Source organism: Phlebotomus papatasi, chromosome 1, assembly GCF_024763615.1.
Source record: "Phlebotomus papatasi isolate M1 chromosome 1, Ppap_2.1, whole genome shotgun sequence".
Classification (NCBI taxonomy): domain Eukaryota; kingdom Metazoa; phylum Arthropoda; class Insecta; order Diptera; family Psychodidae; genus Phlebotomus; species Phlebotomus papatasi.
The window spans coordinates 24,203,416-24,217,028 of NC_077222.1; the positions used below are offsets into that span (position 1 = coordinate 24,203,416).

Below are 13,613 nucleotides of genomic sequence, written 5' to 3' on the forward strand. Positions count from 1 at the left end.
TTCTGCGAATTTTTCTTCGCTAATGTTTTTAATATCTTTATCACTCCTTTTCTGGTGGGTGTCTTGATACCTTCCCCCATGAATATTTCATCATCATGGAATCTTGCTTCATCTTTTCCCACTTTCCTGTCGACGAAATTGAAAGGAAAGAATAACAAACATGAAAATTTAATGTAAAGAAACAAGAAGTACAGTATCTCTTCCATTATATAAATACTTACATTTCTCAACCCATATATATATATGTATATATTGCTGTAATTGAGAGAATTGAGTTGGAAATTATGGGATAATGGTGAAAAACACGAAATTTTCATATAACATATCATGGGCATAATATCAGCAATTGGGGAAAAATTCAATAAGCACTACATAAACACTAGAAACTTTCTCTATTTCTATAAAATTGGCAAATTTATACAATTTTGTATTTCAGCTTAAATAGATTGTAGCTTAGTGGTGAGAAATTTGAATGGAAACTTTGTACAGAAACTGATATGATATATCATATTGTCTGCAATCGAATATTCTCATGAACAATCTTATTCTATGTCTCCAATCGACAGAGTAACACGAGTAGAAGAAATAAATTGAATAAAAGACAACTGAAATTGTTATGCTCAGTTGTATTTTGATGTTGCTGTGGTAATGAATAATCTGAGATTTGTTGTGTTTATCACGTACCAACACTGATTTTGCTTCAAAATTTAATATTACGTCTTAATAAAAGACGAATCAAAGCTATATCAGTATCTAATTATCGGGGTAACTGGGGGATATTTGAATCGGGGCACCTTTAAATTACGGCTTTTTATCCTATTTAAGTGAAACTGAGGTTTGTTGTAATTAAATTGAGCATCAGAAATGGTTCATCTCCATTTAAAAACAGGAGAAAAAGGCCTATTTTAAAAGCGCCCTACAATACAAGGATTTTATAAAAGAAATAAAAGGGTAGTACAGATGAAACTAAGAATATTTGTGAAGATTGGAGTCAATCAAAAATACCGATGTTGAAAATATAAGAACTAGGGAAAACTGGGGCATCACCTAACACGGGGTACCGCCACCAAACACTGTGATTTTTTTATCAGATATTCGACTTCAGAGGACAAGACTTACAGAAATTTATAGGCATTTTAGGGATGCTTGTCCACTGAAGAAATGGTCGAGATAGTCCAAGTAGTTTAAAAATAAAAATTAGTTTTTGGTGCTATTCCGTGTTTGGTGGTGCCTCAGTTTCCCCTAATGCATTTTCTAAAAGGTCCGTAATAGACGCTAATAAAGAATTATTATTTTAAAAGTGCCCTAATTCAAAGGTACCTCGCTTCCCTCTATTTTTAGCAATCAGTTTTTTTCACTTGACAAGGCTTTTTGTTTAGCCAATTGTTCTGTAACAATTTTATCAAGGAATTTATAACCTCTTAAGGCTGAATCTTTTATACATAGGGTGGAATCACCAGTTCTCGCCAGTGCCCCACTTCTCGCCACTTACATTGAAATCGCTATTTTTCGCAATTTATGAAATAAATGAGTCGCAATTTTTTTTGTATTGTTTCTGCTTCTACGCATAGAATCGAAAAATAATAATTATTTGTTTTGGATTCACGATTTTGATCACTTTTTAGAGCAATATTTTAAGCAAGTGCATCGAATCCAACATCTCTTACCAAATGTACTAAGTGTCGTCAAATTTTCATCTGGCCAAAAATACCTATTTGGGTAAATAATTTGTCTATTGAATATTTAATTGCACTTGTGGAATACATAAAATTTGTATTTAGTCAATTAATATTTCATTTTATATTATTTTTGTATAAAAATGAGCCATGGCGAGAAGTGGTAATATTCTAAAATTGATTTTACCACCTGTCGCCATATCTTTTCAATAGGCGACGCTAACTTCACTTCGTACATTCTCAGTTGTCAAATCTGCATTGTTTACTTTCTGCAAAAGCCCCATAATTTGATTTGTCAAATAAAAGTGAAGAAAAATCATTTAAAGAGAGTAATAATAAAGTGATCACAAGGACAGAGAAATGGTGAATGTATTCTTTTCATAGCATTGCCTAATATAACCGAGTGTGGTTCTTTTCAAGTGGGTGGCGAGAAGTGGTTACAAATTTTACAAAACTGGCGAAAAGTGGTAAAAAGTGGTAAAAAGTGGAGACGAAATGGTTATTTTTGCATTATTAATAAAAATCAGTTTTTTAAGTAGTCCAGCGTTATGTTCTAGGATTATTGTTTTCACGTATCTAGAGCCAATACATCTAAGTAACTTTGTGTCAAATTTGACTTATCTTGTAACAAGGATTCAAAAGTGATGATTAAATGAATTTAATTTTTTCCTAAACATGGCGATAGCCGGTTATTCCACCTTATTTGACCATTTTTTTTTCAAATAGAACATTAATCTATATGTATAAATACTTATTGCAATCGGATAACTTCCAACTAGTTCTAGAAGCTACCATAACCAAGACCATAACTACTAAATAAAACTACTGTAAATAAAAGAAAAACTTATTGAAACCCTAAATCGATATCTCTAACGGTTTTTGGAATCTTATCTATTTATTTAATTAAGTGGCTGCAACGCTCCTTTAAGGGACCGGGTTCCTCGCATTAACCTCCTTCACTCCTAGTGACTCTTCGTCAGCACGCTCTAGAAACGTAGCATAGGTCGTTGTCGAAAAGTCCGTCCTATCGGAGGCTTTTAGCGATACTTCGTAACAATCTTGCTTCTACGGGGAGGGGTTAGTTAGTTCCTTGCCAAACCCTCTCTAAAATGACCAGAGCTCTTGCTCATTAGCCTCAGGTTCGTGATTTTACTCTGGGGTTGGTTACCTAATCTTCTATAACCAACTCACCTGAGTGTACCGGGGCTTACCAGACATCTATCCTGCTTGGACGTGAACACAGGAATTGAGTGGAAGAGCCTATATGTCGTATTACTCTCCTCCATTTAGATCCCGTTTTCAGAATCAGTCGGTGTTTAAAATCCAATGATAAGAATAAACAAAAGTGTTTAATCAAAATTCAAGAGAGAGTACACTAATTGCTTTGGAACTTATAACTTTACCAAACTATTTTGGTATCAAGAATTTTAATTACTTGAAATGTTTGAAATCTTTTTCAAAGAACTCAATTATTTCGTACTGAAATATTTAAAAATATCCTTATTGTGCTTAAAATCTGTAATTTTAGCGCTAGATAGTAAAACTCACCACTGAGATGACCTCAAGGTAATTAAACTTTAATTGATTTTCTGGCACTTCTAAATGTATAAATTATAATTAAAATGGATTCATTGAATTCCCTAAAATAGAATACATTAAGAAACTTTTCAATTAGAAGAACTTTTAAGCGAATCGTATAATAAATGTATTATTTCACAAACGGAGTGGAGTGAGAAAGTAAAACCGTTTTAGTAATTTTTAAAACTCATTTGGCAAAGGTCTGTGTACGATATTTTAGATAACTAAGCTCATTTACTTGCTCCTAATTATTAACTATTTTTAAAACAGAACGTTATTATTAGTTTATTGTCACAAAAATTTATATTTTTAAAAGTCTTGAAAAAATTCGGTCCTCACACTCCTATTTGTCCTATACCCGAAATTCTTTTAGAAAAATTGTTGGGTGGATAGGGGGAAGTGGGGCACCATTGAAATTGGGATTTTTCATTCATTTTTAAATAAAATTAAACCTTATCGTGATATAATTTAGCTGCACAAACATATCGAGAAGCTAAATTCCGTTATGACATGGCTCAGTTCCACTTGAACATAGAAGAAAATCCCAATTTCAAAGGTGCCCCACCTATCCCGAATGATGTCACTATCCCATTTGAATTAAATGGTATTAAGAAATTATGAAATATATGCAGTAGTGACTGTTGCATATATCTCATAATTTCTTAGTAACGTAATTTCGAAAAAAAAAAGAAAGAAAGGTGGCAAAGAGTCCCAACTTTGCGGAGTGCTGGAACTGACGAGAAAGAGCTATCCGTGTATTAATTTTCCTCATGCTTTTTATGTATACGCTTTACTACCCATTACAATTATATTGGTAAATTAAAAAAATCATTCCGAAATAATAAATTGATTAGGAATAGTAGGTTTTAGAATATATTTGTATGAGTAACAAGCTTTCGAACAAATAAAAAAGTAAATCCGAGAAAAGTAAATCATTTACAGGTAATGACCCGACTCATGACCGATTAAGTCCGGTGCAGTTGGGTTGAAAATTTCAAGATATTTCAAAAATCCTAATTTAAGCACATCAGTTGAAAAATAGGCCCTCCAAAGTTGTTAAACTTTTATGTTCATAAATTCGACATCGAAATATTTTTCGAACATAGGTGTCGAAGAACAAAATATTCGCCTGGAGGGGAATTCTGTAACGCTCTGGCAATGCCATATGACAAATTGGGTCCGAATCTTAGGAGAGCTTTTTCGAAAATGCGATTCTGTAGCCGTGACATTGCCATTTCAGCTCACGTGGCATTGTCAGAAGTCACATATTTGAGATTTCTGGCAATTCAAATGACAATGAATTTTGTTAAATAAATTAACCAAGACGTACTGTATTTTCACAAAATCATTAACTAAAGGGATTTCATTAAAAAATCAATGAATTGCATTTTCGAACTCATATGATATGACAAAAAAAGCTCGAATGACATTGTCAGGTTTCGAACTCACGCGTGACAATGCCACGAAAATTACAGAATTCCCCTACTGGACTACCTCTAAAATATATTCGAAAATGAAATAAAATCGTAGGAGCCGTATTCGAAATAATCTAAAAAAAAACATGGTTTTTTTTTATGGGTTGGAGGGGATGGGAGGAAAATAAAAAAGACTCTCCTAGATAATGTTGACTTATGGTGGGGTCGTTGAATGCCGCAAGTGGATATCTCTTACCGTACGGTCTCTAGCCGTGTCACAAGTTGAAAAAAAGTGGCTTTTATAACTGCTCTTGTTTTGAGTTCGAAAAGCAATATCATTTTATTTAAGGTGACATCATTCGGGGTATCCACTCTAAATATTGTGAATGTTGGCGACTAGTTAATAATGCGATGTTTAATGACAACGCAATTAAAAAATCGGAAAATTAGGAGGGAAAAAAGTCAAGATTGAAACCATAAAGGTTTCTATTGCCCAGACCGTGTTAAGTGATTTAAAAAATGCAATGAGAAGCAGAGTTTGAATACACTAACGAAAAAATAGTATAAAATTTAATGAATTAAGTTGTCACTGACTTTTGCATGGACAACTGGTACGTGTCTCGGCTAAGTATTTTACGATTTTGAGTGGTAATGTGTTTAACTATTTAATGACGAATAGGTCACCGGTTATCCAAAAAATATTCTATGATTATCTGGGCTTAGAGTAATGTTTAAGAAGCCAAAAATGATTTTTCTAACCACATCGCCCTTAACCCTTTAACGACGAGACACTTTTTACGGACTGAAAATCAATAATAAGATTAAATTGGGAAACATAATCAATGATAAGTCTTACATCTAACCTTGGAAAGTCCAACAGAGTCTGATTCGTTGTATTTTGTGCTTCGATGAACGATATGGACAAAAAAAAACCAAAAAATTTAAGTAATTTTTCCGACAATACTAATGAATAATATTTTTCGTTTTAATTAAAAATATTACGTATGAGTATTATAGTTTTTATTGCCAAAGGGTTTTGCTTAAAAAATATTAGAAGTATAAAAAATAAATAAAATCAATTATGAATTTGAGAATATTATAATTCGCCATTTTTGAGCTTAAATATTTACTACATAGCAAATAGCTAGAAACTTGCAAAAAATATTCTAGATTCCTTCAACCTTCTACCTTACAATTATGTACAGACATACGAAAAGAATAACTATGGGTGGTCAGGAAAAATTATTTTCTTTATGGGACACCGGTGTTCCAATCGTCCTTAAAGGGTTAAAGGTTGAACTTATATAAGTTTTACTCGACAGACTGAAGCCCTAGCCTAATTTCTGAATATCTCAAAATCGTAAAGAAAAGTATTACTTTCAGAGTTTTTAATAAAACCTAATGGATTGATTGTTATTAATAGCATATACTGAATTAAATTCTTCTCAAAAATCTTGACGAATAAAAATTTAAAAACTTTAAAACCTCAGCCATGTGGCTAAACCTTAATACTGAAACCTGATACAAAGACGTATCTATTGGTTTTAAATTTTAACCCAGGTACTTAGTTATTCAGAATCCTTTACGATCATTCATCGTTTAGAAATCAAAATAAAATGGTATTTTTGCTTTGACTGGATAATGCATAAAATCTGAAATGGAACATACACATGTGGATCTCGTTATTAATTCATAAATACCGATAAGCATAGAATGAATATTAAATTTTTGGGTAGGCTTTATTTATAAGCAGAACAGTCCAAGATGAATGAATCATTAATCATTTTTAAATATTTAAACATTATTTGTGTGAAAAATAAGCATTTTCATAGGGCATTTTTGACAAATTCGTATATTGAGAAAAATAAAGTTATAAATCTAAAATTGCTAAGGAAAAAAAAAACAAACCACATGAGAGCATTTCAGAAAGTGTTTGAAGGAAATTCTTTCTTTGTAAAAACGTTCTTGAATGTTTGTCTATCCTACTTGATACCTTTATTAATTATTCGAATATATTTGTCCCTAGAAAGGCTTCAGATGTTCTTCTTGTGGTGAAGAGGATATATCCTGTATTGAGAGACAAATGTGAAAATGGGACAAATCGAATGAATGGTGATGACGATTTGGATAAATTGCTCAATCGTGACAATATGTAAGGGTGAAAATCATAGTCTGTAACCCTCCTCATCCATTGGATTGTGGTGAGACAGTCAGGATATTTTATTGAAAACATCTCAAGACTCCTCACAATTGTTGAGGCTTTTCCTGGGAGGTTTGTGATGCCAGAAAACCCTTTTGGATGGATATGTTGATTGAATTTTCCTTCCATTTATTCACACGATTTTCAATGGTACTTCACCATTTCTCCTCAGTCGATACAAGAGCAATGTGTGACCCCGAATTGTATGGGGTTAATTTGTGGCTTTACTATTATACTACATTTTCACACCCAGGCACGCTAAGTACACTGAAGAATGCTTTACCAATGGCTCTCTCCTTTTCATCCACCCTGGCAAATAATTCCCCATATAGTCCAAGAATTACATTAAAGATTCCGCATTTCCCTCAGAACGTGATTTTCCATGCGGCAAGAAGGAAACTTATGCTATGTTGGAGCATATGCCAGAGGCAGCCCCAATGCAAATGTTATTGGGAGCAATTGGGGGATGAGAAACGTGGTCTGATGGTATGAGGTCAATTAATTGTCGATCCCAATGAATGATGGATATTTTGCTGAGCGGAAAATTCAGAGAAAATTCAGGGAATTTATCATTGTCGACAAATTGAAGCAATCAATGTGGATGTCTCCACAGCCATTGAGAAAATTTGCCAAAGACAAATAATGTCAATAAGACTCATATTTTTCATATCATTCCCAAGTAGCAAAATCTGGCAACTTTCACATTAATTCTTTGCAAGACTGAAGTGGCATATTTAGTGCTATCGCACGTCATAAAAACTCGCACGTTACAACGCAAATTGAACCATTTTAATGGGGAAATTTTGGTACACTCAAATATAGTAAGAATTAATTTGTAACCAAAAATGAATCTTCCTTTTCTATAGGTCAGTGAATTTTCATTTTAATTGAGTGAGTTGTTTTATATTATAATGTGATCGCTTTCTTATTGAAAAATGTAACTTTTATTGTTTTTAATACTAATGCTTGCGTTCTTATTTTTGCAGAAAAGTTAAAAGTTGAAAAAGCCACAATATTTTTGAGTTATAGGGTAAAGGCTCATAATTTTCGACAGTTTCTAAATTTGGACACTTTGAGTATAAAATTGGACACTACAAATAAATTGATTAAAACTATGAATTTTTATTCCAATATTTGATGAATAATAAATTTTATCTAAATATTTGTTTTTTTTGGAAGATTTTAACAGTTAATTCGTTAAATTTTGAATATGATTTGAGTTAACATTCCTTTGTTGAAAATTCAGTGTGAGCAATGGCTTACGAGAAATATGACAGAATGACAGAACTTCGTGTTTACTTCAGTCTTATTTAGTTGTGGTGAAGTACTAACAAAGTTTCTTAGCTTTTTTGAGTGATATTATTGAATATTCATTTAATATTGTGTTGATTTACGTTAGTAGGGGAAAGTGCTCTCCTTTCGAACGTTCATGCCTTCGAATAATGTGAATTTCTTCTGTTTCACGTGAGAGATTTACACTAAATTATCACAGAATTATCAACAATTGATGATAAGCCAACTATTATTTAAAAAAATGTGTAAGTCTCTTAGGAAAACTAAAAGAAAATTCACATTATTCGAAGGTATGAACGTTCGAAGGGAGAGTACTTTACCCTAGTGATCTGTACATTTGACCTGAAGTAAGATTCGCCTTGTGAATTACGTTTTTCGTGTAAAAAATGGGCAATTTTCTACGAAGTTCACCAGTGAGGTGATACTCCTTATTTTGGACAGGTGTTTTTCTCTAGAAATTTCGTGAAGCTTTAGCTTTTGTGATGACTAGGTTGGACGAATGCCTGGAGAAACAAAGGAGCATCATCTCTACGAAAGAGATGTAGCGAGAAATGCCTTGAAAGGCTCCCGGAAAGGTCAGGGAATGAGCGAATCCGCACGTACTTGGAGTACCGAAATCAACTCACTTTAATGAATGATATGAAAAGTTTCCGGGCTTCTTGCGACATTCTACGTTTCCCTTACATGAATAGGAAGAGGACTTGGTAAGATTGGTTCATAAAATGAAGAACAATGGGCATCCTTTTGAGGCGAATTAGCTGTCCAATTGTACAACCAAGTTGTCCAAATTAACAACCAAGTTGTCCAAAATAAGAGTAAAATTCACCTCTATATATCAATTCACTTTTAAATGTATCAAAACTAATTTTATTAAAAAAAAAAAGAGACGATAAATAGATTGCCAAGTTTCTAAACAACCCTTCTGAAAAGAGAGTAACAAAAAAAAGTCAATTAGTATTGAAAATATCGCACTTCAAACTTGGAACATCGATACTTATAAGCAGACTGTCCAAAATTATGAGCCTTTACCCTAGAACAATTTTTTGGCGATTTAAAGATATTGAATTTTTGAAGAATTATTTAGCAAATTGTTATAATTTTGAAAAGTTATGAAAAACGTGAATAATAAATGCACAGCTTTTGTACACAACATCAAAGAGTCAATTAAATTCTACATAAAATCACTAACGAGGAGATAACGTAAGATTTACGTAAAAGTTTGTAGTAGAAACGGAAGTTTATAATTAGTGCAATAAATTACTATTATTATTTGAAGTCAAAACACGTCTGAAGACCTTATTAAAATTGTACTTTTTCTCCTAGAATTTTCGAATAGAAATTTTAAAAAGGTCTTCCGCCCTGTTCTGATTTCACTTTGTAATATACAGACCATATATCCACTTAATTTACGATTATTATTATTTAAGGACTAGTCTTGTCTAACTTATGTAACAGAGGCAATAAAATCATTTAAATTGTACATCCGTAACGTCAGTAGGGCTTCTCCTGATCGTATCAATTTTGACAATGTAAAATTTAATTATCCCTAGCTTTAAATATTTAATTTGGTAGGAAATTGCTACTAGGGTTTCTTCCTCTTGAAAAGTTCATATTTGTCTCCAAGAATCGTATTCAAAGCATCCCACCCAAAGTCTTCTAATTCTCCCTGAAAGCTTTGAGGGCATCATTACGACCTAAAAATGAATAAGTCAAAGTTCATGGAAAATTTCTTGTGATTTCTTTTGCAGGCGGTCGAGAGAAGGGGCGAAATGATTGTGCGAATTCTGGAACCACGATGCATCGGTGGTCGGCAAGCAGTTGAGGCAGCACAGAAACTAATGACAAAGGGCGATGCTCGGCATACAGTCCAGGTGAGGGTTCAATTAGAGGGTGGGCAGAAAAGTTCGTTTTTCCAACCCAGCGAAAATTGCTACTCTGCCACAGGAGGTTGTAAATCAATTTTGCAGAGTAAACAAACCCCTCGAGTCAATAATTAAGATATTCTCATCAGGAAGTGAAGACCCTTTTGCTGTAGCACGTATTGGGATATTTGAGAGAGAAATTTTAAATTAGGGCTTTGCTTCTTGTGATTATCCTAATTTAAGGGCTTTGTACCGGTGTTTGTCCAACTGGAATTTTAAAAGAAGTCTCAGATTTGAGGAATTCATCAAGCTAATAGCCTCTAAACACTAGAGTAATTTATGTCCATATTTTCTAATTTTTCCTACACAATCGTAGGCAATTTGCTTCAATATGGACATAGATTTTTCTAGTGTGTAGAGGCCTTAAGCGTGAGAACAATTTGACATTGAAAACTCTCTGTTAAATGTGATGGTATTAGGGCTTAGTTGACTTTTACTAACTATCTATCATAACATAACGTCTAAGATAACATATTTGAATATAAAGATTTGCAATAGAACATCAATATCATTTTAAAAATAAATAATAATAATGTTGGCGCAACATTCCATGAAGGAACAAGGCCTTCCCGCAAGGGGATTTCTAGACATGCATTATTAATTTTTCTTGTACGGGATGAGGTTGTCAGTCCCATGCCCGTGGAATCAAGTGCAGTGAAGCTCACTGGATGCAATCCGAACACCTTTAACGCCAGAAAAATGCCTGGTGACCTAAAGGGCATTCGAACCCGGGACACTTGCATCATAGAGCGAGTATTCTGCCACTTGACCCATTGAGTGCCCTATCATTTTAATAAATAAAGTTAAATTTTGTCTGTAGTGATTACTATAAGTGGAAAAATTAAAAAAAAAACTTTGACAATCCTGCAGAACTAGTCAATATTTTGCAAAAAGAATTGCAAAGACCTAATTGAAAACATAAATTTTCAACGTCAAATTAATGTAAGTTTCACGTAAATGCTATTACCAATGAGTGAAGTACAAATTTTAAAACGTTTAATCAATCGTTGCATTATTAATTTTCAAATTATTGTTTTCGCAAAACTTGCGTTATTGCATTATTTTTTAATCTAGATTATTTACCTGGAAATTACTTAGTATTTACGTAAACTAGTTACCTCCGATCGATACTATTTTAATTATCTGAAGGGGATCTCAGTGGCGCAATAGGCAAGACCGTTGACTCTTGGACGGTGAGATCTCTGACTCGACTATCACAGCTGTGAGTTCGAGTCCCACCCGGCGAAAGCAACTGAATGTCTAGAAAAAAGACATTTTCACTGTGATATAACGTAATAAAAATGCACCGCCTCTGCCAAAAAAAAAAAAAACTTCAGGAGCATGGAAGAAGTATTCACTACGGGGAAAGCGTTCCTGGGCGATCTACGATCAGCAATTCTTCCAGCACGGAGCACATTGTAATGATTGTGAATATACTCAGGCTGATCCCACTAAAATATTTAGCCTGCAAAATTTTTGAGCGCTTAGGATTATCGATTAGATATCCTTTACATAGATTTCCTTAGTTGGGCTCGGGAATCGTTGTTTTTTCCATTTTGTTTTTCCCAGTTTGTTTTTGGAATCTTTGCCTTCGGTGATGTTTGTTTTTTGGAAACTTTGTCTTTAGAAATCTTGTCTTTCATACATACATTTAGTACAAGTATCGGAAATTTTGTCTGCCATACAGAAAATTTACCTGTGCCCCAAAGGACGAAACCAAAAATTTCCCAAAACACAGAAAATTTCCCTTTGCCCCAAAGGACGAAACTAAAAACTTCCCAAAACACAGAAAATTTCCCTTAACTCTTTCGCGTCTTTAGGGTCATATATGACCCGGGGAAAAAAGTTTCTTTTTGGCTATTTAGGGGAGACTGGGGCACATGTAACCATTTTCGATAGATGCGAATTTGAGGTGATTTTCCAAGGACACCGTGATTTTTTGAAAAATATTTCTTAGCTCATGTTTTACCCTTGGGTATAGGCAATTCGTCGAGGGTAATGCGGATGCTGGAAAACAATTGAGTTTTCCATAAAAATAAAATTTGTGTCACTGTGCATTTTTCTCTTTTAACAAAATACCTGGGGTAGAAGTAACCACTTTCTGGGGAGGATGTAAACACCCTTTTTCCCACCCTTGAAATTAACTTTGCACCACTCTCGATTATTTTAATTACTTAAGAGATATATAAAGACTGTATATTTTTCAAAAAATCATGACACTTTTTTCAAAGAATAATTAAAATAGCAAAAAAACTAAAAGCATGCATATCAAAGACATTTTTCAATGGATTTTCCCCATATTTTGACATCATGTGACTTTTTATTTAACACAGCGCCACCAATTTTTTTCGTAATCTATGAATTATAGATATTTCGCATGAAGGTCAATTTCCCGCTCTTTAACCTACTCATTTTGTGAAATTGAAATTGCCTGATTACATCTACCCCAAATGCTGTTTTCTGACCAATTATTAATTCTTTTGAAAAAATGAGAATCTCAATTTGTCTAGTAAATCCATAAATATAATCCTAAAAGATGTAGGAAAGAACTGGTATTGCTACATTTCGATTATTTTACACAGTTTTCAATTTCCAGGTGGAAATCCAAATGACCAAAATAATCGAAATATCAACATTTTCGGGAAAAATGATTTTTATTTTTAAAGTATTAGGACTTTATTGACCAATTCATCTGTCGACATACATCTCCATGGTATCTATGAATACTTATGGGTTTTATCCTCTGGAGTCTTAAAATTAATGAAAAAAATTACAGTGTTTACATCTACCCCAGTTTACTACTGCCCAGTTCCCCCTACATTAATTGAAATCTAACTGGAGTCTTGAGAAAATGAGCCAAGAATCTTACATCCTTCTATTATGATGTCGTGCACGAACAGATAGATTTCAATTAATGTAAATACCAAAAAAAAACTTTTTTCCCCGAGTCATGACATTACCCTAAAGACGCGAAAGAGTTAACCCCAAAGGATTAAACCAAAAACTTCTCAAAAGAGTATTTTCCTTAACCCCAAAGGATGAAACCAAAACACAGAAAATTTCCCTTTGCGCCAAATAACGAAACTCAAAACTTCCTCACTGAGAAAAAAAGAGGGTGCGATTAACTTTTTTACCTCATAACTTTAACACTTTTTAAGTGTAAAAATACATCAACATTTTTTAATGTTAATTTTACACCTTTTTTAGGGTAAAATTAACATGAAAAAGGTTAACTTTAACCCCCAATACACCTAAAAGGGGTAATATTTACACCGATTTCGGATCAATACTGCAGGGTAAAATTAACATTTCCGGAATGTTATTTTAACTTTTTCGGATATCTCTCAGTGCTTAAAGAGAATTTTCGTTTGCCCCAAAGAACGAAACTAAAAATTACCCAAAACACAGAAATTTTCTCTTTGTCTCAAAGAACTAAATTAAAAACTTTACAAAACATTGTTGTAATTTCATTATTTAATAAAATATACTTGTTTTAAATATATAAAAGACAAGATTTCCAAAGACAAAG

The 13,613-nt window shown here is 33.2% G+C and overlaps 1 protein-coding gene across 3 annotated transcripts in view; it reads left to right on the plus strand.

Annotated features, from left to right (window-relative positions):
• Window positions 1-13,613, plus strand: part of LOC129798295 (rho GTPase-activating protein 100F) — a 119,994-nt gene that overhangs the window by 68,395 nt on the left and 37,986 nt on the right. For all 3 annotated transcript variants that reach the window (XM_055841358.1, XM_055841359.1, XM_055841360.1), the window contains exon 4: window positions 9,911-10,033. In XM_055841358.1, the coding sequence (XP_055697333.1) occupies window positions 9,911-10,033 (123 nt within the window). The remainder of the gene's footprint in view (window positions 1-9,910; window positions 10,034-13,613) is intronic.